The following is a 25177-nucleotide window of genomic DNA, read 5'->3' on the forward strand; positions in this document are numbered from 1 at the left end:
TACGTTGTTTGTGGGGTTTGTTGTGTTTTTTTTTTTTTTTGGTTATTTATTAATTGATATAAAAGCACCTTTATTGACTTCGGGGATGGAGAAGCTTTATTTTTTTTATTTGGTCAAACAATACCCTGCTATATTTGCTCAAATGGGGCTGCTGTATATAAATGACAGGAGAAACAGGTGCTGTAATATAGATATATTACAGGAGGGGCTGGAGGCATAGGCATTTTACAGGAGGGGCTGGGGGCATAGGCATTTTACAGGAGGGTCTGGGAGCACAGACCTTTACAGAAGGGTATATACAGCAGTGTTGGGCACATATACCACTGGGCGGCATATACCGTCCTGGGGGTATATACATCAGTGGGAGGCACAAACAGCATTGGAGGCATGTACAGTACTTGGGACGCTGCTCTTCTAAGTTTTGAGGTACTGGAGTGCATTGCATGCTAACCCTGCCCACAAATTGTGTCCTCAGTCTGCTGGCACTTGGCGTTGGTGTATGCACACACAGCTTTCAGTAGTTTAATGCTGCATGCGTGTGTCGCGGGCGGAGGAGGGGACGCTGCGCTCTCCCACTGCTCGGGTCCGGCTGCCGCTGCGGCCTGCTGCTGCTCGGTGGCTCGAGCGATGGGCCGGATCCCGGGGACTCGAGCGGCGCTCCTCGCCCGTGAGTGAAAGGGGTTTGGTTTTGGGGGTTAATTGTCCGTGACGCCACCCACGGTTGTGGTGATTTTTTTTATAGCACCACCGCTGCTCTGTATGGGGATCCCGGGAGCGGTGACAGGGAGCAGCAAAGTTGTTAGTTCTCCCCTCCGTGGGTAGGGGGTGGTTGTCCCGGGGCTCAGTGATGAGGTGGAGGATGAGGGATGGCAGGGCCGGTGCAGGGCTTGGTGAGGTGCAGGGTCGCGGGGGCAGCTGTGCACGGTGGTACTCACTCAGCCTGAGACGATGACACCGTTCTCGGTAAAACACACGGCTGGAAAGACTGTTCCCACGGACGGCTGCTGTTGCTTTTCCCCGGTAGTTAACGGTGACTGTCACTTTTCCTGCACCTACGTTCACTGTTGGTAGCGATGGATTCCCACCGGCAACCCGCTCCCCGACTTGGATATGGGCCGGAGGAGCCCCTCTTTGCCCGCAGGCGCTGGCCCTGAAAAACTGGTGCCTTGGCGGTGTCTCTCTCATACGGTTGGACTGTTGCCTTCAATCGGGACTTAGTTGTTTGGAGACCCAGGAGGTCCCCTTCACTGACGGATTTGGCAAATTCACGGCGACTCCTAGCCTTGCCGGGATCCGAAAGGCCCCTGCCAATGGTGCTGGCTTCTCCTTGTGTACCGGTCCGGTACTGCCAGGCCACCACCCGTCAGCGGTCCTTACGGCAACTCCGATCAGCCTCCACTGCAGACGGTCACCTCCGTCTGCTAACCTTGCTGTCTCAGTCCGGGGCACACATCTGGACCAACTTCAGGCTTTCAAACTGTCACTTTCCTCTTTTACTACGCACTGCACTACTGCTCTCTCTCCTCACTTCACCTCCTTCTCCTTCCTCCTCCTCTAACTCTCTCTCCCTACTAACTGCCTGGTTTTCCCGCCTCCAGGACTGTGAACTCCTCGGTGGGTGAAGCAAACCGCCTGGCCCACCCCCTGGTGTGGACATCAGCCCCTGGAGGAAGGCAACAAGGGTTTCTGGTTTAGCTTAGGTGTACCTGACCGGGGTGTAGGGTGTGGTGATGTCATTACCTGTGACCCCTGGCTTGCCCAGGGCGTCACACGTGTGCTCACAGCGCACATAGGGGCTTTTAAAACCCGACAGGCAAACAAGACACTTCTGCCGCCCGAGCACTGCGGACCCAGGGAGTCTGCCTGGAAGAAAAAGGTCATCCGGAGGTCCTGTGACTTAAACGATGACACACCAAAGAGAGACACAAACACCATAGGATCAAAAAACTGGATAAAAAATGCATGTTAAAAAAAAAACACATAAAATCGCAACTAACCTAATTTATGTCATAGGTGCAGAGATGGTTCAGAAATTCTGCCACATCAAAGGCTCAGCATGGACACGTAGTCTAATACAACTTTAAATTTGTGAAATGTATGAAAGAATTGTATTAAATGCAGTTTGCTTTTTCCATTTTTACAAAGAAAGGGGCAAGGAGATGGTGAGGTTCATTATCCACTGAGCTGACGCATGCTAGGAACAAAGGTAAAGGAAGGGTGTATTCAACTTATAAAAATAGATGTTGTAGCTCAGGAAGGAGACTGATTTTAGAAAGTGTATTAAAAAAACAAAAAATAAAACTGTAAAACACACTGGCAGCTATTTAAGTTTATAAATGCAGGCTAATTATAAAATTGCTTAACCCTAGAACACGCAACCATAGAAAACAAACAAGCAGCCTAGCAGGCCTGCGAGGCCCCAGGTATGCGTTCTAGGGTTAAAGGGAACGTGTCACCAGGTTTCCCAATATAAAGTATGGCCACCACCCTTCAGGCCACTTTTACAGCAGCCTAGAAAGCTGTATGTCTGTCCCCAATCTCCTCTGCAAAGCACAAAATAAGATCTTTAATTATACACAAAAATAGCACAGTCCGGGCCGATGGGCATCGCCGGTCTTGATTCGGCATCTCCTCTCTTGCGCACGCCGTCCCCTTTTGGTTCATGTGGATGACTCCTCCAATGTCATCCATACAGTGTCCACTCCTGTGCAGATACACCGCTCCCTGTGCTGTTGAGGGTAGCACAAAGTACATTAGTGCACATGCGCTGGAAAAGGCCAAAGAGCGCTGATGACTCTATTGAATTTACAGACTGCGCATGCGCACTACAGTACTTCGCTCTGTTCTCAGCAAGACAAAGAGAGGGGTGAGACCTGTGCAGAAGCACGATGGGGGACTCTGTATGGATGACTTCGGGTGCATCATCCACATGAAGAATGGAAGGTCTCTCGTTCTCTCTCGTTCTCTCTCGTTCTCTCTCGTTCTCTCTCGTTCTCTCTCGTTCTCTCTCGTTCTCTCTCGTTCTCTCTCGTTCTCTCTCGTTCTCTCTCGTTCTCTCTCGTTCTCTCTCGTTCTCTCTCGTTCTCTCTCGTTCTCTCTCGTTCTCTCTCGTTCTCTCTCGTTCTCTCTCGTTCTCTCTCGTTCCCTTTGCACCTAATCAAAATACCATATATTTGATATTAGGATATGTGCTTTTATCATATCTTTTTCAAATGGATTCTGCCTATAACCCACCTGAGAAAATACTCAATCTATATGCTTTAAATTGGGCTTCAAAACTAGTGAAGCAGCTTAAAGGGAATCTGTCACCAGGTTTTTGTCACCTAATCTGAGAGCAGCATAATGCAGAGGCAGAGACCCTGATTCCAGCGATGTGTCACTTGCTTAGCTGTTTGCTGTCATTTTGATAAAATCAATGTTTTCTCTGCTGCAGATCTAGCAGTTATACAGAGCTCATGAATATGCTTGACTACCTGCAGCATGCCAAGTAGTCCTGTAATGATAAAATCCCTGATTAATCAGCAGTAGATTATCAATACTACACTAAGCAGCCCAGTAGGTGACACATCGCTGGAATCGGGATCTCTGCCCCTACGTTATGCTGTTCTCAGATTAGGTGTCAAAAACCTGGTGACAGATTCCCTTTAAGCTCTGCTAAATCCAAAAATTTGATTTATATTAGCTCGGCTGCACCCAGTAATCTAAGTGATACATCGTTGTATTCAGAATCTCTTTGCCTACATCATGCTGCTTTCACATGAGGTAGCAAAAACCTGCTGACAGATTCCCTTTAAAGTGACCTGACCATTCTGCCGAGATCTTCTACTATTTTATACATGAAGTAAAGAGGGAGGTGGAGGAGGGGTGGGAAGACTTTTGAGGAAAAAAAAACATCACAAGCCTATCTTTCTGAAGTGAATTCTGCTTCCAAAACTCAATGATACTCCTGCGTAGTATAAAAGCCACATCTCACCGCATCGGAGTTGGGTTGCAGCGCTCCCTGTCCGACTTGGCCATTGTATATGGGGGTAGTACATGGATGGGTGGGGGATTCATTAGTTACTACAAAAGATTGTAAATCTCAACCAATTAGAAATATGTATTGGATACCAACACTGCATCTTAGAGCTAAAAACATTAGTCAATTTAAAAAAAAATTATAGATAGATTAGTGTGTGTGTGTGTGTGTGTGTGTGTGTGTGTGTGTGTGTGTGTGTGTGTGTGTGTGTGTGTGTGTGTGTGTGTGTGTGTGTGTGTATATATATATATATATATATGTATGTATGTATGTATGTATGTATGTATGTATGTATGTATGTATGTGTGTGTGTGTGTGTGTGTGTGTATGTGTGTATATATATGTATATATATATATATATATATATATATATATATATATATATATATATATATATATATATATATAATTATAGTATGTATTCCTAATTAATAAATTTATTATTGTTTTTATTACATGTGTGTATTAGACATGCTTCCTCACATATATATAAAAATTGATGTCCCTTGGGAGAAAAAAATAGCTCAACATATACGAATAGGGTGAATATCCAAAAATAGATAAAATTTGAACAAAATAAATATTTAACCCCATCCAGTTTCAGCTTTTGTCTGGATTCTCGATTTCCTGTTTTATTACATTGTGTGTATTAGACGTGCTTCTTCTCATTAGCGTCTCCATTCTCTTCCTCCCTGGTTTTAGAAGGCTGGAGGTAATATAAATTGTTACCTTCCAGCTCAGCAGCTGCCGCTCGGTCCCTCTGCTGATAGGTTCGGGTTTCTGTCTTTTTTTTCTTCTGTTGTCATGGAGTCGTCTCAATTTGCTTACTTGACCTGCGAGCACAAGGATGCATTAAAGTCTGTCTCCATGACAACACCAGCACAGAATGCGTGATCCTGCCGGGGGAGAATACATATACAGTACATCTTGTGCTGTGTGCACTGCCCGGGGTATCCTTTTTGTTTTTCAAACCTTTTTAAAATAAATAAAACAAAATTTAAATTGCAGCATAAATAAATAACAGTTGCTGATAATTTGTGTAATAGAGAATCTGTCACAAAACTTGGCGCCATTATGGTCAAACGGCTTTTGGCTTGGCCACTTTTTTTGGGTCCCAGGCCACATTGAGGTGGCCATATAGTCAAGAGTATCTAGTTGTGATGAGCGAGCACTACCATGCTCGGGTACTCTGTACTCGTAACTAGTGATGAGCGAGCACTAACATGCTCTATTCCTCGGCTCTCGTAACTAGTGATGAGCGAGCACTACCATGCTCGGGTGCTCAGTACTTGGTACTCGCTCATCACTAGTTACAAGTACTGAGTACCCGAGCATGGTAGTACTCGCTCATCAATAGTTACGAGGACTGAGCCCCCGAGCATGGTAGTGTTCGCTCATCACTAGTGGTTAAGAGAACTGCGCACCCAAGCATGGTAGTACCCGCTCATCACTAGTGGTTACTGTCGCGCCCAGGGATATGGGGTACTCTGTTCCAGGCAGTGTCTCTCTTGGGAATGTCACGATAGTGGCCCTTACCTGGTTCTGTGCCCTGGGCCCTTTTTGTAATGGGGATATGTACAGGGGAGAATAAGATAATGTTCACATGTGACCCCACATGCGGTGTTATGGCTAAGTGTAGGGAGCCGCCGCTGCAGAATGTCTCCACTGGAGCTGGTGGTATTGGCAGCTAGAATGGTAGACCCTCCACAAGTAGGGTTTTTGTCCCAGAGGGTGTATGGTGCGGTGGGTGTCGGAAGAAGGGAGTCAAAACAGGTATTCAGTGCAATTGGTTTACTCGCTGCTGAAGATGTAAACTGGTTGTCAGAGGCCGGCTGGTTTCGCCTCCAGGTCCCCTTCATCCCAGGTTTTTTGTTTTGTTTTTTTTTTACCTTCTATCCCTGCACCTGTCTCTGGTAAGTGGGTCCCTGTGGTATAGAACAACTGGGGATCCTCGTTCTGTGGTTTGTTCACTTCTGTCCGCCTGCCGGTAGCGTGAACCCTGTGGGGTTGGAGTCTCTGGTCCTGTCCCCGGTTCTCCCTTTGTTACTGAGTCTTTGGATTCTTTAGGGTCAGCAAGGTCCTTGATGGTCCCCTTGCTATGCAGGTGTTAACAGGTCGGCCTGGAGCTCTTTCCTCTCCTAGGGACCTGTACCCCATCGGTGCGTAGTTCCACGATTACTCCACCGGCAACCACTTCTCCTGGGTACCAGGTCACCATCAACCCGAGTCAAGATGTTGCTCAGTTCCACCTTCACTCTCCTGCTATCAACTCTCAACCCTCCACAGTCCGCCCTTCCCACCTGGTCAACTAGTGTACTGGATTGGCTCCACCTCTAGGCGGCCATCCATTGGTCCCACCCTAGCTGGGTACCATTGTATGGGGGAATTGTTGGGGAAAACTGGGATTACCTGGGTTCTTGTTGATACCGGCACTGGGGTTCTGGGTCCCTAAGGGGGTAGACCCTGCATCCTTGTGGGGATGCAGAACCTTGTAGCACCCTGATGGCTTCTGGAGCACTACATTAAGAGTACCGAGCACCCAAGCATGGTAGCGCTCACTCATCACTAGCCCTTCGGAGTCTCCACGCTCAAACCTCCTGCAGTTCTGCTGATCTGCTCTCTAATGGGGCTCTATAGTTCTCCATGCTTGGTTTTGTGGAAGCGAAAAGTGTCTGGATGTTTAGGAATAATGTTAAAATGCTTCTGCGTTATGGCCTCGGCAAATAGTAATAAAGTGTGAGATGGTGACAGAACAAGTGGTCGGGGACTTCTAGATTTTCTCAAGGTGCAACTCTTGTACTTGATTCCAGCAAGTATTACACCTCTCTGATGAAAAGCTGGGTGAGGTATAAGGAATCCAGGAATTCTAGGTGTCCTTAGCAAAGTAGTCACTAGAAAACATAAAGACAACTGCTTTGAATTCTACGATTTTCACATATTTGGATCGATTCTAAAGAGGAAACTCATGATAAACTACATAGTCATTATTTGTTTACCAAAAACTGTGTCTGTCTAAATGTGGGAGAAAAATGAAGTACACCCTTAGTGTGCCACCCCCGTGCTAGCAGCCGGCGCTGCTCGGATCTGGACCCGCTGTGTGGCTCGAGGGATCCTCCGGACCCGGGGGTCACGCGGACACTCCAAATGAAAAGGGGGACGTAGTTGTAGGGCCTTCACCGTATTTGATTTGTGACGCCACCCACTGTGTGTGGTGAAGTGCGACACCACCGCTGCTGTTGTGCGATTACCGGGGAAGGTGTAGTGGCAGCCGGATGTTACCCCCTCCGTGGCTAGGGATGGTTGCCCCGGGGCCCAGTGTCTCTGTGCAGGGTATGGTGATGGCAGGGGCTTGCGCACCCGGATGGTCCAGGGGATGTTTGGTTACTCACAATTAAATGAATCACACGAGTCTCTTGGTAAACCAATCGCACGGCCGGTTGTACTCTGGTCCCCCACCCGGGCTGATGGTCGCCGTCTTCTCCTTTTTTGCATTAGTTGTGTTTTTGTGTTTTTAGACTTCCCGGTATGGACAACGGGAGTCCTCTCCTGGCTTTCTGTGTGCTTCAGGAGCCGTGCCCGCTGACGCTGACCCGTGGGATCTATGGGCCCTGGCGATTGCCCTATCACTCTCTGTGGGTGGTTGTCTGCTTTTGGGACTTTGGTTGGGACAGGACCTATAATCCTGCCCTCAATCGGTTGATTAGCTAAGCCGTTGGTTCCGGTCCTGGCTTCAGGGTCCGAGTACACCCTCTATGCACGGTTCCTGGTCGGGTCTCCGGTGTCCGTACCGGCGGGCTCCAACCCTGCTCCGGTCCTCCTCTTATCTGCCGAGCCGTCTTCCCGTCTCCTGCTGACAGAGACCACCGTCTGCCACCTAGCCAAGGTACCAGGGCTCCGACCCTGGCACCATCCAACTTGAACTTCTCCTCCGCTGGAGCTACACCTAGCTCCAGCCCACACTCCTCTCAACTTGAACTACAGCTTAATCTGCTCTAGATTGACTGACTGTTTTCCCGCCCCGGGCTGTCTAGACCCCTAGGTGGGCGTTTCCTAACCACCTGGTCCCGCCCTCTGGTGTGCCTGTCTTCACCTGAGGGGGGTGACTAGGGTTTCAGGTCGGCTGAATGTGACTTAGGTGAGGGAAGGTGTTATGCGGGGGCCTAATGTGTGACTATCTGGTTTTGCCAGGGCTTTACATTAGTACATGTGCACACTTTACTGCCTCAGAACATACTATGTACAAACTTTTTTTTTTTTTATTTTATGTGAAGTTTGCCAGCACAGAAATGGTCCTGACACGTACTAGGGAGCAAACCTTGAACGGTCTGATCCTTCAATCTAATAACTCTCTTGAAAGGAAATCTGTCAGCAGGCTTTTGCTATGTAATCTGAATACAGCATGCTGTAGGGGTTAAAACACTGAAATCAGTGATATCACTTATTAATCAGTGTGCTGTTGTTTCCACACAGTGAAGGTTTTAGCACTGCGCGACTATCACTGCCCTGACTGTAGGGCGCATTAGCCCTGGTCCGAGTATGCCCCCAGCACTGATCAGCAGCTCACTGTCACAATACACTGTACACGGAGAGCCTGATGCAGCTTTCTCAGCTCTGTTATACGCTACATCAAATAGCTTGGATTGTGCCACAACTGCTGCACCCAGTAAACAAAGTGATGCATTGCTGGAATCAGGGTCTCTCATATAGGGACGTTGGGGAGTGAAGGGATCACCCTCAGGTGAGTGTAGGTGACCTTCCCCTCTACCTAGGGTGAGGGCACACCATTGTATCATGTTCCTGATGTATCCTGTGTGTTGCTCGCCCGGGGTTCCATTATACTTGGTAATCACTGTGTGACATAAAATGATTGAAGCAAAGATACCAACTCAAGAACCTCTTGTTCAGATAATTTACTTGTTTTTTTTTTTCCAAAGAGTACGTCTTTGGAGAAGGTGATTCTTTTACCAAGAAACTGACCCGCAGGAATGGTTTTGTTAACCTTTTAGATAATGGGAAGATAAAACCTGAATAATCTTATGTGAAGGATTTATCGAGTGCGCGACTCCGTCTTAAAATCAAACTATAGCACTTCCCCCTCAACCTCTGGTCCATACAGCAATATATTAGCGAAAAGACAGACATGAGAATTTAGTTAGCTGCTTTCTCTTGGAAATGACTAACCATTTTAAAGGGAGTCTGTCAGCAGGTTTTTAGACCCCCGATTCCAGAGATGTCACTTACGGAGCTGTAGTTTGGATAAAAATTACTTTTTTTTTTTTTTTTTTATCAGCAAGAAATTGTCACAAACTCATACATGCAGTAAGTATACTATACACACAAGGCATTAGCTTAGAATGCCCAACGCACGTTTCGCTAAGGCTTCTTTATTGGTCTATAACAGTGTTTACCAAACTCCAGTCCTCCTGGCCCCCAACAAGTCATGTTTTCAGGATTTCCTTACTATTGAACAGGTGATTGAATCCTTATCAAGTCATCACCTGTGCTATATTAAGGAAATCCTGAAAACATGACCTGTCGGGGGTCGTGAGGACTGGAGTTTTGGAACCACTGGTCTATAATTATGTACTCTAATGTATTAGAACTATTTTACACTTTTTTTTTTTTTTTTTTTTTTTTGTTACATTTTGTGGTTCAGCTGTATGGAAAACACTTGTTTCTGTGCTTCCTCCCTCACTTTGCATTTAGTTCAAATTACAGTGTACCAAACTGTTCTATTTCATGAATACCCAGGTCCCTTTAATTGATTTATGTAGTTCATTACATATGTACCATTAGTTATACCTTGTGTCTTTATTTGCACTCCATTTTTTCCCCCCTTTTTGAAGATCCATCACCTACTTGGCTTTTGCATTTTCTATGCAATTTTACATTTTTTGTTTTAAGTAAAACTATTTAAAATAAGTACGGCCTTTTCTTTGTAGGTTTTCAGATTTTTGCTATTGAGTAATACTTTTTCCCCCCAAAATTCAGAGATTTAGATAGACCTCAGAAAGTAATGTATTGGACTTGCAAAGCTGTGATAAGAAAGGTTATTAGGGGGTTAATGCATAACTTATAGCTGAAAGTAAAATCTAGCTGCTGTCCAAATGGACCTCAATAGTCACAGGTTACCAATAAAGGATGAAATGGACCGTTCATTATATGGTAGAGAATGTTACCGTATTCAGGATATAATGACCACATTGCTCCTATATTGCGGATTTCTTCCAAACCTTTTCTCCGGACATCGACCCCATGACCCCCGCCCACCCCCACCCCCGCTTGTCCTATGGGTGGTGTATTACGGTCATGCCTCTATTACAGCGGTCTGGCAGAGGTTTCATGTTTTTGTTCCTTTTGTCTATGGCTTTAGGAAGTGAAGCGGACTTCAGCTCATCCAGCAGCACCGGCAGCATATCTGCTCCAGAGGTTCACATAAATGCTGTGCCAGGAGGCAAGAAGACGTCATTCTCACGCAAGTAAGGACTATCTGATGTGCTGGTTGCTGACATTTTGTCATATGATGATTAATGCCTTGTGTTTCTTTGGTACAAACACTGTGTAGACTTAAAGGGAACCAGTTACATAGAACTTGCTGCCCTATCTGCAAGCAGGAGGATATACGAGCCGGAGCGAAGCAAAATGTTGGGAAAATATTCTTGTAATTTAACATTTCTGCACATTCCGAGCTTTGGAGTCCAGTGGGCGGTCCTAACCAGTGACCAGTAGTCACAGATGGAGAAGGCTGCCCACTGGACTCCAGCAACTGGATATTATCACTTACAAATCTTATGACCACGATTTACATCCATGCAGTAAAGAAAATCGGTCTATGACTCAAGACAAGAGCAGGCCCATCATTCACTGGACTGTGTACAGTCATGTCTAAGTGTCTGTGTGGCGCCCTGGCCTAGCCAGGTCGTCACAGGGACTACAACAACACACCCCACACCCCGAGACAGGCACATCAGCCAGACACAAATCCTTGTTGCCTCCCTCCAGGGGCTGATGTTCACACCAGGTGGGGTGGAGCCAGGCGGTTGGCCCCACCCACTGAGGAGTTCACAGTCCTGGAGGCGGGAAAAGGAAGCAGTGCAGATCAGTTAGGGAGAGTGAAAGGAGAGGAGTGAAGTAGCAGTTGAGGAGCAGACTGACCATGTCCAGGTACGTGGCCCGGGCACCAAGAGCAAGGTTGGCAGACGGTGGTGGCCGTCTGCAGGAGAGGCCGATCGACGCGGAACCGTAGGACCGGGGTCGGGTGGTGGCCCGCCGGTACCAAACCGGGGAGCGAAGAGAAGCCAGCACAAACCGGCAGGGCCTGCGGACCCCGACCAGCCTTGGAGTCGCTGTTAAACAGGTCAAATCCGTTAGTGACCGGAACCCCAGGGGTTTCCAAACAGCCAAGACTCGACTGAAGGTAACCGTCCAAACAGCAAAAGGTAAATACAGCTACCGCCACAGCTAGAATTCCCAGGACAAGAGCCTGCGGGCAAAAGGGCTCCTCCGGCATATATCCACGCTAGGGAGCGGGTTACCGGTGGGAAGCCATCAAAACCGAAGATACACACACAAAAGGTGCAGGGAAAGGCAGCCACCACCAACCGTCCGGGGGAAACCACAGCAGCCGGCTGCGGGACCCATCCATCCAGCCGTTTGTTTTACCAGAGACTCTGCATCCATTCTTTGCTGAGTGAGTACCACCGTGCCATCTGGCACCGCGCTGCCCCCTCGACCCTGCACCTTACCAACCCTGCCTCCCCGTCGCACCTCACCGGGCCCCGGGACCACCAACCCCCCTACCCTCTGAGGGGAGAGAAACATCCCAGCTGCTCCCTGCCATCGCCCCCGGGATCCCCATCAATAGCAGCGGTGGTGCCTCAACCTCACCACAAACCGTGGGTGGCGTCACGGACCAAATCCCCGAAACCAAACCACCCCTTTCACTCACTGGCGAGGAGCGCCGCTCGAGTCCCCGGATCCAGCCCACCGCTTGAGCCACCGAGCAGCAGCAGCGCCGGACCCGAGCGTTAGCGAGCTCAGCGCCCTCCCCGCCCGCGACATCTGCACATTGTGAGCATGTGACGGAAGCTACTGCATATTGACGCCAAAAAGGGTATTCCTATCTTCAAGATCCTATTCAAATATGTAGTAGGTGTAATAATAATATTAGCAAATACCTCCAATTAGAAATGTATATAGTTCTCCTGATATAGCAAAGTCTTACCTAGTGCAGGGTATTGCAAGACCTTGGGTATCCATGGTTATGACCACAAGCAACTAACTGTGACTAGGTGTGGTCATAACTACGGATACTTAAGCTGCAATGCCCTGCACATGAGGTAAGAGACATGGTTATATCAAGAGAACTATACTACATTTCTAATTTGAGGTATTTGCTAATATTCTTATTACACCTACTACATATTAGGATAGGAACTTGGAGATGGGAATAACCCTTTAAAAGGGATATTCCCATCTCCCAAGATCCTATCACAATATTGTAGGAGGTGTAGTAGTATTAGCTTATACTGTATCTCCAATGAGAAATGTATAATTCTTCTGATTCTCTGATTCACTATATCTCTTACCTCATGTATGGGGCATTGCAGCACCTTAAGTATCCATTGTTACAACCACACATATAGTAGTCGTACAACATAGTTTGTGTTTGTTTTTTTTTTTTTGTTTTTTTTTTAGGTCTTCTATGTTCTATTAATGTTACACTAACCAAAAAGGCCCTCACACCTTTTTAGTAATAACTTATTGTACACGTGCACAGATACACCATCTGGCCAATATACACGCATATACATGTGATGCGTCAGCACACTGCGATTAATGAATACATGAACTCTAATATTGCTATACATGTAAAAAACATAAGATACTTGGTTGACCTTTTTTTAATCAAGAAAGTTCACAAGACATCCAACCACCATGCCAAGGTGCACCAAACTATAAATGGTCCTGATCCCTAATGTCCTATCTTTCCATCTAAACTGGGGAAGTGAAGTGAAACCAGGCAAACCACTAACAATGAAAAGTTTGAGTGGAAAAAGGTACAGAGCCCTGGAAGACACCCCCCCCCTTACCATTTGAATACAAAAAATTAAGCCTGTGTGTGTGGCCCCACCCAGGACTCCGCACTAGTGATGAGTGCGCACTACCATGCTCAGGTGTTCGGTACTTGTAACGAGCAGTTGGATGTTTGGAATGGCACAACTCGAGTACCCGACTATAATGGAAGTCAATGCGGAACTCTCAATTCCAGGAAATCTTCCAGAAAAATGCTACCGTTCTCAATTGACTTCCATTATACTCGGGTACTCGAGTCGCACCCATCCAAGTATCCAACTGCTCATTACAAGTACTGAGCACCCGAGCATGGTAGTGCTCGCTTATGACTAGTTACGAGCACCCAAGCATGGTAGTGCTCACTCATCACTATTCGGCACCCTTTCAGCCCATCTTTCAAACAAGATTTTAATTATGCCTTGTTTCCTTTTCACTTCCCCAGTTCTGAGGAGTTGTTTGGCACATGGAGAGGTAGGACATTAGTGATGGGGGAACATCCATATTTAGGTACACCTTAACGTGGTTGGGTAGCCTTTACCTTTTTTATCAAAGAATGCGAAGTACGGTACCTTACCGCTTCTTTTTCTTTTTCTATGTGTAGCAATATTGGAGTTTGTGTTTTAGTCAGTGTACTGCCATACAGTGTGGGTATATAGACGACTTCAGATATATCGATGATGGAAGCAAGGGTCGGACCCTAGGTTTCTACGTTGAGGGGCAGAGATTTTTCCTATGAGTACTGTATAAATTCATGATGGCATACGTTTCTCCTCTCTCCTCCTATGAAAGGCCGTCGTATCGTACCGAGCCTCAGAAACGCGTCTCCAGGAATACCACTGAGAGGTGACTGCATGTGAACCTCCACCATATAACTGTACATCATTTTATGTAAACCCTGTGGAGTTTTGGTGCACCCCCTCCATAGATGTGACTCCGTGCAGTGTCTCCATCAGTGATTTGTTCGATGTCTTCATATGTTGCGGTAATCTCGTATTCTAAACCGCAAAGTAAAAAAAAAAGCGGTATTCTTGGGTATGTTACTCTTACTGGTACATTTTATAGCAGCGCCTAAGAACTTGTGGTGACGCCATTGAGTTGTATATTGGACTGCAGGTCAACCTACTGCATTATGTGAGCTCTGAAGACTGATTATTAGAGTTGATATGAATCAATTTGCCAGACCCAGTCCCTTGACCGTGTCGGTAACTTTTTTTTTATTTCGGCCATCTAGTCAATTGAGGAGCCACATAGGTTCTCAGGGCTCATCCAGTGGCCAGATTACTGACGTGGCCGCTGGACCAATTCCTCCGAATAGATTCACACCGATACTACGGCTTATCTCAGCTGCAAACCTACTAAAGGATGTGAACATGGTGCCCCCTGCAGGGAAAATATATTACTACATACTGGCTACTGTCCTTGACTGAGCAACACTCCATTTTGATTTGTATGAATGATACCCTATGAATGACAATGGAGAGTTGCTGTGTCATGCACAAGAGCTGCTATGTAGTACCACGTTCCCCTGCAGGAGGCATCATGTTAGCACCCCCATGGTAGGTTTTAATATGCATTACAATTTTTGATTTTTCTTTTCTTACAAGGGAAAAAAAAAATTCTGGCATTTTGTTTTCACACTGACCACTAGAGCAGTCACAATTAGTGTACTCTTCTTATTTCTGTATGTTAACTTTACTCTACAGATTAGTGCCGAATGAGCAGAGAAATCTCATTATTCAAAGAAGGGCAAAACAATGACCACTCTACTGTACTGAAGATCTAGATATGGTAGAATAGCAACACATCGGCCCCAATTCATCAAGACTATTAAATCGCTTTGAAAAGTCGCAACTCTGAGTTGAGCAAAAATGTTGCGACTTTGATGTTTTTAGTGATGAGGAAGCACTGCCATGTTCTGGTGCTCGGTACTTGTAATGAGCAGTTGGTGCTCGGACGGACTTGACTTTTGTGTACTGAGTATAATGGAAGTTAATGGGGGACTCGAGCATTTTTCCAGAAGATCTCGGAGTACCAAGCATGGTAGTGCTCACTCATCAATGAGCTTTGAATCATCCCAGTTGTCAGGTGGTTTCCACTTCTACATACGATTATTCATACAAAGGTGTCAAAGTGTCATCATGGCCTGTGACTGAACCCTCTGAAATTTGATTCATTCACTCTATGTTCACATATAGTTACATAGCTTGAAAAAAGACCTTGGTCCTTCTAGTTCAGTGGTAGCCAAGCTCCAGTCCTCATGGCCCCCAACAGGTCATGTTTTCAGGATTTCCTTAATATAGCACAGGTGATGCCTTGATAATGATTCAATCACCTGTTCAATAGTAAGGAAATCCTAAAAACGTGACCTGTTGGGGGCCATGAGGACTGGAGCTTGGGGAAACCCTGATCTAGTTCAACCTTTCTCCTCCAATAATACACTCCGTCACTAAATAATCTATAACAGACAGTATGTGCGCTGAGGAAATCATCCAGCCCTTTTATAAAGTTGTTATAGTGTCTGCCATTACTACCTCTTGTGGTAGGGCATTCCACAATCTGACTGCTCGATCTGTAAATAACCCTTTCCTATTTAGGTGCCAGAATAGGAAAGTGTTCTTTACAGTTAGAGTAGTCCGACTGGGAAATGCTTTAGAAAATTTAGAATAGTAGGGATTTACTTAAAGAAAACCATTTTTGTACAGAATTTTTTATACTTTCAAATCCTCTTCTTATTTTGCATAATTTTATATTGATAGGCTCATTCTTGGTGAAATTTTTGTTTTGTATTCCTTTTCTTAAATACAGCACAATAATATGTATTGTGTGCACACACCTCCAATATCTCAGGAACAAAACATGGGCTTTTTTTTATTTTAATATATAGTTTGGTGTCCAAGCTACTAATCAAGGAAAAACAAAATAAAAAAAAAATTGTGCCATTTTTATACTTTAAAAATGTAGTCTTGACTATTGGAGTGTATGTGTATCTGCCCTAGAGATGAGCAATATGATGCACACTGCTTTAGTCTAGCATCCAGTCCAGTCACCTGTAGTAGACGGTCTTAAGTTTTGCACCCAACATCCTCTGCGCCTCTGCCACTCGCTAAGCCCGGCCACTGCAGAGGAACCGGACTGGACACCGGACCAGGGCAGCACATTCTAATTGCTCATCTCCACTCTGTTCACATCATACACCTTATCGGTAAAACAAGAGAAAAAAGTCTTTGAGTAGAAAAATAAAAAAAGCTACAAAGTGGTTATTTAAAAAAAAAAAAAAAAAAAAAATTAGTATACAATGAGTCCATAAAATAGGGAAATGATCCTGAATATCAATACAGCAATTTTAAAAAAAAAACAACAAAACAAACAAATTGGTGTGAACAGAACAAAGATCCTGATCAGGAAAATGAAATGTTTGGAGCAACTTAACAATGCATTTATCAAGGTTTTTGTGTTGTCTCTTGGGTCTCTACTCCAGCTCCCTAAGGCCCCAAGCGCATGGCCGTATACGGGATCCATGTCGCGTCCCATTCTCCCCCAACGTCAATGGGTAAGCATGGTTTCTGTCAAAAAATAATGGCGCATGGTCATCATATTGTAATGTAGACATGTATGTATGCTCACACCTAAGGAGAAAGATACAGAACGTCCCTTGTAACTAGAGATAAGCAGACCCACCATATTCAACCAGCCATAAACAGAGCACTTTGAGGGAGGAGGGGAGAAAGGTAGAATTTTTCTGTTTGTGGTGTTTTTTTTTGTTTAACACATTACATCTGAAAACACTTGGCCGATTACGGAGTGTACCCAAGCACATCGATGCTTGATAGTGGTTAACATAAGGACCGCACCGGAACTCCATACTTGGAAACTGAGTTTTTGTAAAAGTCCATGTTCGGTACGAACCCCAGACTTTATAGTTAAGGTTCGCTCATCTCTACTTGTAACCTTTTAGTCAGTGACTTATCACATCTGTTTTGCGAAATGACTGGCAGAGAAATGACTCTTTGTGCAACAGAACATTGTGTTGCGTCTAGTCTATGGAGGAACTTTGCCATTTCATTTTTCTCATTCCTTAAAGGAGTCCACTTGTTTGGAAATATGTTTAACCCCTAGGCTCAGTGACTTCTTCTAAGCTATCAAACTGCGCTTTATTTGACATTTCTGGGTCCGTTACTGCCTCTCCACCACTGCACTGGTCTTTGGAGCTGTCTACATCGGCTGAGCTTAGTGGTTGATGTGAGGTCATGGCTGCAGTTGATCAACTAAGAAAAGGGTAGTGATAAGAGGCAACAAGAGCAAGTCAAAGCCCAATCTATTCTATACGTTATTGAGCTCAAGGGCTAAAAATGTTCAAACTGGACCAACCACTTGACTTTGTCAACTTGATGTACCCCAAACCCATCCATTGCCTGATCCAAAAATTGGCAAATTAAGAAGTTGCTCATCCTGTCTCTAGTAAGATTATTCTTTCTATTCTTTAAGTCGTGTGTCCCATGGACGAAGTCATACTTGCTCGTCGGCTAAGCCTGTGCACAGTCCCCCTGGCTCCCGCGAAAAGGATCTCTTTTCAGTGCTTTGCAGAAATCAGAGCAGTCCCATAAATGTTCACGATGCCTATGGGGTCTCCTCTCCGAGCAGCAGCAACTCTGGATCCTACAAGGGCAGTGACACCAGCCCCACTCTTAGGTAAGTGTTCGTCAATTACGGTATATGTTAGTGACTTACATGATGAGGACACCACATAGATGGGATGTTCAGTAGACTTTTGGTACGATCCTCTTCTAGTCCTCGATGTACTCATTACAAGATATTTCGTCAACTTGGCAAAAGTTGACATTGACATAATACGGACAGTAAGGACATGATTCATCATTTGCCCTTTATCCCAAGTAACTTTTCGTTTTTGACGTGTGGTTTTTGTTTCAAAATGGTGCACGTGGTTCATGAATAATGTACAAAGCCCAAAATTTGGGTGAGGGTTTCAATCTCGGCCTGGTGTTGCAACTTGTTAACGGGAAAGGTTGCATGTTTTGCAAAATGTCGGGAAAAAAAAATGCACCAAAATAACGTACGTGTGTGTGTGTGTGTGTACTTATATATATATATATATATATATATATATTAGTACACACACACACGTTAGTTTGGTGTGTATATATATATATATATATATATATATATATATATGTTTATGCATATGTATATATGTGTGTATATATATGTGTATGTATGTATGTATGTATATATATATATATATATATATATATATATATATATATATATATATATATATATATATATATATATATATATATATATATATATATATATATATATATATATATATATATATATATATATATATAATAATTATTGTATGTATATGTTGTTGTGTGTAGTTACCAAGTGTTTGTGTAGGCGCTGTACATGTTCTGGGTGTGGCGGGGGGTGAGAGCGGTGTTGTCTGGGTGTTGCGTTCTTTGTGGAGCGCTGTGTGTCTGTAGCGTTGTGTGTGTGGTGTTTTGGGGGGAGGTATGTTTTGTGCAATGTGTGTGTTGTGCGGTATGTGCGTATATTTATGAATGCCGTGGTGTTTGTGTGTTGGGTGTTTGTGTGCGGCGTTGTCTGTGTGTGGGTGTCTGTGTATGGCGGTGTTTGTGGTTCCCTGTGTGTGTTTGTGTGTTGGGTGTTGGGGGGAGGTGTGCACCTCCAATCGTGCTCCATCCCCCATGGTGCGCACCCCCATTGTGCTCCATCCCCCATGCTGCGCACCCCCCATCGTGCTCCATCCCCCATGCTGCGCACCCCCCATCGTGCTCCATCCCCCATGCTGCGCACTCCCCATCGTGCTCAATCCCCCATGCTGCGCACCCCCCATCGTGCTCCATCCCCCATGCTGCGCACTCCCCATCGTGCTCCATCCTCCATGCTGCGCACTCCCCATCGTGCTCCATCCTCCATGCTGCGCACTCCCCATCGTGCTCCATCCCCCATGCTGCGCACTCCCCATCGTGCTACATCCCCCCCCATGCTGCGCACCCCATCGTGCTACATCCCCCATGCTATAATAGTTCTCCTATTATACTCAGAGAGGAGTATAATAGGAGGACTATAATAGGAGTAGTCCTGGGGGGAGAGGAGTATAATGCCGGCTCACTTCACATGTGTACCGGGAGCCGGTGTACGCTGGTAACTATGATACACATCGGGTAACTAAGGGACCTTAGTTACCCGATGTGTATAATGGTTACCAGCGTTCACCGGCTCCGTCAAGATCCCAGCATCGCAAGGTTATGTCTGGCGCTGCTGGGATCGTGACGGAGCCGGTGTACACTGGCAACTATGATACACATCGGGTAACCAAGGGACCTTAGTTACCCGATGTGTATAATGGTTACCAGCGTTCACCGGCTCCGTCACGATCCCAGCAGCGCAAGGTTGTCTGGCGATGCGTGCGGAGGGCCGGGGCGAGCGGCCAATCCATGCGGAGGGCGGGGCCAGGCCGAGGCGAGTGACCAATCCGTGGGGGGGCGGAGCCGAGGCGAGCGGCCAATCCATGCGGGGGGGTGGGGCCATGGCGAGCCCAGCGGCCAATCAGCTTTGTGTCACCGTAAGGACACAATTTTGGAGCAAGACAGACAGAATAAGGCTATATATATATATATATATATATATATATATCTATATCTCTATCTCTATATAATCTCTCTATATAATCTCTATCGCTACAGGGGGAATGGGATTGGAGTAGAGTTGCACAAAATTTTGACCTTTTTTTTTTTTCTTTCTTTTTTTTCTTAATGTCTCCATAGACGTACCATGAGATATGCATCTTGTGGCGATAACCACGGCATCAAGCCACCAAGTCCCGAACAATATCTGACCCCACTTCAACAGAAGGAAGTCTCCATACGACACCTAAAAGCAAAGTTGAAGGAGTCGCAGAGCACATTGGAGGAGAGGTATTCTCCATTTAATTTTCTTTCCAAAATGAATGTGGCCACAGCGGGACAGTAATTTATCCCGTAGTTAGATCTGTGGTAGTCTAGCATATAGGCCGGGGGAATTTATTTTGCTTATCTAGCACCATTATTTCCACAGCGCCTTTACAGAACTCATCATCACTGTCCCCATTGAGGCTCACAATCCAAATTCCCTATCTGTATGTCTTTGGAGGGTGGGAGGAAACTGGAGAACCTGCAGTAAACCCATGTATAAATGGGTTAGAACCCACCAATAGGGCCTTACTGCCTCAATGTGCAAATGTTTCAGTAGGTCATCAGACCATGGCAGTCATATATTTTATTTTTTGGGGGGGGGTTACCCCCTGTGGATTGCCTTCGGCCACTATGCTATAAATATGGACAACATATCAACACTGTCCCCGTAATGCCCCATGATGAAGCCTGAGTAGTGTCCATGGCCCATTTTACTGACCCACTTTGGTGCACGCAGCCATTTTGATATTGTGCAGGAGTTGTACAGCACCACGATTTCCAAAGGAACTGCGCTTTTTAGAAAATCAGACTGTAGAAATTATCCCAAGAGTCTGTCGTTCCCCACCCCATCTTTCTTTCCCGTACTCATGCCCTTTTGATCACCAGTAGTCATTCACTAAATCCTTCTTTACTAGGCGGTAAACCCAGCATCATATCTGAGGGGTGGGGATAGGGGGGCTCAATGCTACATGCCCAACTTCTGTATGGGAGGTATTGTGTGTGTGTGTGGGGGGGGGGGGGCTCAATGCTACATACCAAACTTCTGTATGGGAGCTATTGTGGGGGGGGCGCTCAATGCTACATGCCAAACTTCGGTATGGGAGCTTTTGGTTGGGGGGAGCTCAATGCTACATGCCCAACTTCTGTATTTGAGCTATTGTGTGGGGGTGGGGGGCTTAATGCTACAGGCCCAACTTCTGTATATGAGTTATTGTGTGGGGGTGAGGGGCTTAATGCTACAGGCCCAACTTCTGTATATGAGCTATTGTGTGGGGGTGGGGGGGCTTAATGCTACAGGCCCAACTTCTGTATATGAGCTATTGTGTGGGGGTGGGGGGGCTTAATGCCACAGGCCCAACTTCTGTATATGAGCTATTGTGTGGGGGTGGGGGGGGCTTAATGCTACAGGCCCAACTTCTGTATGTGAGCTATTGTGTACAAGTGAGTAAAATATCTCAATCAAATGAAATTGAAATTATGGTATAAATGTGCGAAAGTCACGTACAATTTCATGGACCATTGAGTTAGTTTAAAGGAGCTTCTCAGCCCAAATTGACAGTGTAAACTAAGCACAGAGCCTAGTAGGGGATATACTTTCTATTAAAAATAATACCCCTTTAGTACGCCTAGCATTGCCTCTGTTCTAAAAAAATTGAAGTTTAATCAGATACGCTAATTAGAGTCCTTGGTGCACCCTCTGTGTGGCAAAATAGTTCAGTGCCTTGCTCTGCCCACTTATTTTGCATGTCTCCACCTCCCTCGCTGGTGATTGACAGCATTCACTTGTCTGAGCTTTCTCTGCAGACTGTCACTCCAGGCAAAGCAGTGCTGTGTATCACCAGTGAGGGAGGCAAGCATGGAAACCAGTAGGTGGATCGCTGCAATGAGCCTTTTGGCCACACCAAGGGTGCACCAAGCACCCTTGTAATCATGTATGATTAAACTTTAGTGTTAGAATAATTGCCACTGTTCTGCAGAATCTAAAGATTCCTTTGTTTTATAGGGGCTACATCTGTACAAGTCTTTGGCCCCAATTCATGAAGATCAGCAACTTTCTTGGTGATCTTTGAGGGGTTGTGTTTTTAAATCCGACTTTTCTGGCTCATTGAAGAGCACACCTCCTAATGACTTGGGAGCATCTGACGAGAGCCCTGCTCCTCCATGCACCATGCAAGAAATCTTACTCCAGTCCCTGACTTGTATGTGGAATTACAGCTTAACCAAATTCTTTGAGCTATAATACTACACACAATGGATGGACAGGTGTGGTGCAGTTTCTGATAGAAAGGAGATCTGTTTTTCTATTCTTGGACAACCTCTTTAACGCGAAGTGTTCCTTGTATGGTTCTTTCCGGTGATTGGGGGGGGGGGGGTATTTTCATTTTTTTTTTTTATTTTATATTTTTTGTGTTGCAGGGAAGCAGAAATAGAAGACTTGAAATCTCAGCTTGCTCGCATGAGAGAAGACTGGATTGAAGAGGAATGTCATCGCGTGGAGGCCCAGCTTGCCTTAAAAGAAGCCCGGAAGGAAATAAAGCAATTAAAGCAGTTCATTGAGACCATGAAAAATAGTTTGGCTGAGAAAGATAAAGGAATTCAGAAATATTTTATAGACATTAATATTCAGAACCGGAAGCTGGAGACCCTTCTGCGCAGCATGGAGCTGGCTCAAGATGAGGCTTTTAGAGAGGACTCCTGTTTGGATTACATATGTAACTCACCAGGGGCGTCTCTTACAGAAAGTGCAATTTACGATAAAATGTCAGATGGACTTCTAATAGAGGACCAAGCAATGGAGGAAATGGCAGATTGTGATCTCCTATTGAATGATGAGCTGGGAAACCGAGAATCTCTGTATGAAGATGTCATCATGGACACCATAAGTGATGGTGAAGGTCTGACAAACTTGAATTCTGCTACGTTAGAGGCCATGGTTGGCTTCGAAAAGGAGAGGGAAAAATGTAATTCAAAATGGGCTCAAGGTTCACATTGGATGGAGCAGGCAATCCAAACCGATGTTGTTCCTTACAGCCTCGATCTTGAAAATCTCATCCTGAAGATCTTCAAATCTCATAATGACAATCAGATTGGTCGATCTTCCACTGTTTTTCAGGGTTTTCAGCTCAAATATTCTACTAACTTAATAGATTTGACCCCCGATGATCCAAATTCGGCCATACTTCTATCCCCGGATTCTCTTCCAATTTCCATGTCAAACCGTGCCATGAAAGAACTTGACTTTGATGAACCTTTGGTTCAGCTGCCAAGTACAGACACTACGCAGTCGTGTGTAGCTAAGAAACACTGGAGTGACCACTTCTTGACCGACCTCCTGGCTGTGGCGGTGCCTGTTATTCCTTCGGTATTATGGGCCTTCACCACCCAAAGAGGGAACCCTGATCCTGCGTATAACTTTAGTACAATGATGAGGGGTTGTTGCTTGATGGCTTTACATACTCTTCGTAAGACATCCTCCAATGCTTATATTTAGATCTTGATGTTTTCTAGAACTTTGTTCTAAACCATTGACTGGACATGTTCCGGTCTTAGAAGCTAAAGGGGAAATTGTACATGATCTGTTTTTTTTCAACCTCCTAAAAAAGGGCCCGATCTATTTCTAATGTTTTATTGTTATCTAATGCATTTGTTTGGTACTCTCTATTGCTGCTTTTATATATTGGCAACCAAAAGGCCCTTTTTAAAAAAGCCAAATGCAGAACAACCCTGGGAGTTTAGGAATATTGAAAGAACACTGTTAGGCCTTATTCAGATAGATGCATTGTACCATTCAGTATAGAAGTCTATTCTGGATAAAACACCAGGAGTCATCCCGTTTCTGGTGACCTGAGCTTACAGCAGCATAGCCCTATATTAAGTTCTGTACAGACTGAACAATACATCTTGTCTGAATGAGGCCTTCTACTCAGCTGCCATTTCTGATACAGAACTGCCAGATAATTAGTTTAAAGTGTTACTTCCCCTTTAACTCTACTATATATAGAGCACTTATCTACTATATATAGAGCACTTAATAAATTGAATTAATTCAATTTGGCACTATGGCACCTAAGATGCTTTTTTTTTTTATTTGCACTTTATCGCCTAATTCACTTTAAGTTTCTTATTTAAATGCAAATCTAAAAAATGGAAAAAAAAAAATACTAATTTTATTAATGAATTGATAGCTTTCCGGCCCCTTTATAGATTGCACTAAATCTGTAACCGAAAACAAATTGGCTCTTGAATGTTACAATTCCTAATCTTGCACTTGTACAATGAACGACTCCTGCAGCCCGGCTGCGCTTTATTGCTGTGCTTGTTGTGTGATTTTTCTTATCGTCCAGCGCCTGAGCCATTCACTGACCTCGCCGTACCCTCGTTCTATGTAACCTGCTCGCTGGTGTATGTGTATATGGAGTATTACTATTCATTGCATTCCTAGCACTGCCGTTCTCTGCACCATTTCATAGAGCCCCAGTTTCCGCTGTAGGTACGCTTGGCTGTCTGTGAAGTATTTTATTGTTACCTATGGTAATGTAAGTTTTTCTTGGTAACTGCATTGTGTCAGAGCATGTCGTACTGAGAATTGTGCCTGTATTTAAGAGGTTATTGCAAAGTGTTTACAGCGTAACATGGTATGACGAGACGCATTTATAGATCTAGTGTATAGTAATTATAAGAAATTCTATAAGTGGACCATTTCCTTATTTATATAGGTATACATTATGTGTTGCTTCTGCAAACACAGCTTGCCAGATGTCTGTATGTACAGATTCAATAAAAAGACCTTCTCTAAATCCTGTCTATAATATTGACTTTTTTTGGGACAAGGTGAGATTTTTGAACAATTATACTGTTTGTAATATTATAGGGCTTACAGATGAAACCAGAAGTTTTCATGCACTATCTATAAAGACACATCTGCATGTTTTTCTCACTATCTGACACGAAATCAACATAAAACTTTCCCGTTTTAGGTCAATTAACCAAAATTATTTATATTTGCCAAATGCCAGAATAATGAGAGAGTTTTAAGGCTTTTTTTTTATTACTTTTAAAGTTTCTATACACTAAGGCGGGCTTTACACGCTGCGACATCACTATCATCGGCTAGCGCTATACAGCGCAATAGCATACGCCTCCATCGTACATGCGATATGTGGTGCTCGCTGCCATAGCGAACATTATCGCTACGGCAGCGTCACACGCACATACCTGGTTGCTGTGACTGCCGAACAGTCCCTCCTTCAAGGGGCAGGTGCGTTCGACATCACCAAACGGCTGGCCAATAGCAGCAGAGGGGCGGAGATGAGCGGGACATAACATCCCGCCCACCTCCTTCCTTCCGCATTGCTGGTGGATG

At 45.0% G+C, this 25177-nt stretch overlaps 1 protein-coding gene across 5 annotated transcripts in view; it reads left to right on the plus strand.

The window, feature by feature from the left end:
• Positions 1–24611, plus strand: part of SYBU (syntabulin) — a 51115-nt gene extending 26504 nt beyond the window's left edge. For 3 of the 5 annotated variants that reach the window (XM_075352943.1, XM_075352944.1, XM_075352948.1), the window contains 6 exons: positions 10392–10497; positions 13883–13936; positions 16572–16643; positions 17579–17782; positions 19909–20058; positions 22231–24611. In XM_075352943.1, the coding sequence (XP_075209058.1) occupies positions 10392–10497; positions 13883–13936; positions 16572–16643; positions 17579–17782; positions 19909–20058; positions 22231–23305 (1661 nt within the window). In that variant the 3' untranslated portion in view covers positions 23306–24611. The remainder of the gene's footprint in view (positions 1–10391; positions 10498–13882; positions 13937–16571; positions 16644–17578; positions 17783–19908; positions 20059–22230) is intronic. The other 2 variants (XM_075352946.1, XM_075352945.1) reach the window with 2 other exon arrangements.
• The last annotated feature ends 566 nt before the right edge of the window (positions 24612–25177 follow it).

Source organism: Anomaloglossus baeobatrachus, chromosome 6 (genome assembly GCF_048569485.1).
Source record: "Anomaloglossus baeobatrachus isolate aAnoBae1 chromosome 6, aAnoBae1.hap1, whole genome shotgun sequence".
Taxonomy (NCBI): domain Eukaryota; kingdom Metazoa; phylum Chordata; class Amphibia; order Anura; family Aromobatidae; genus Anomaloglossus; species Anomaloglossus baeobatrachus.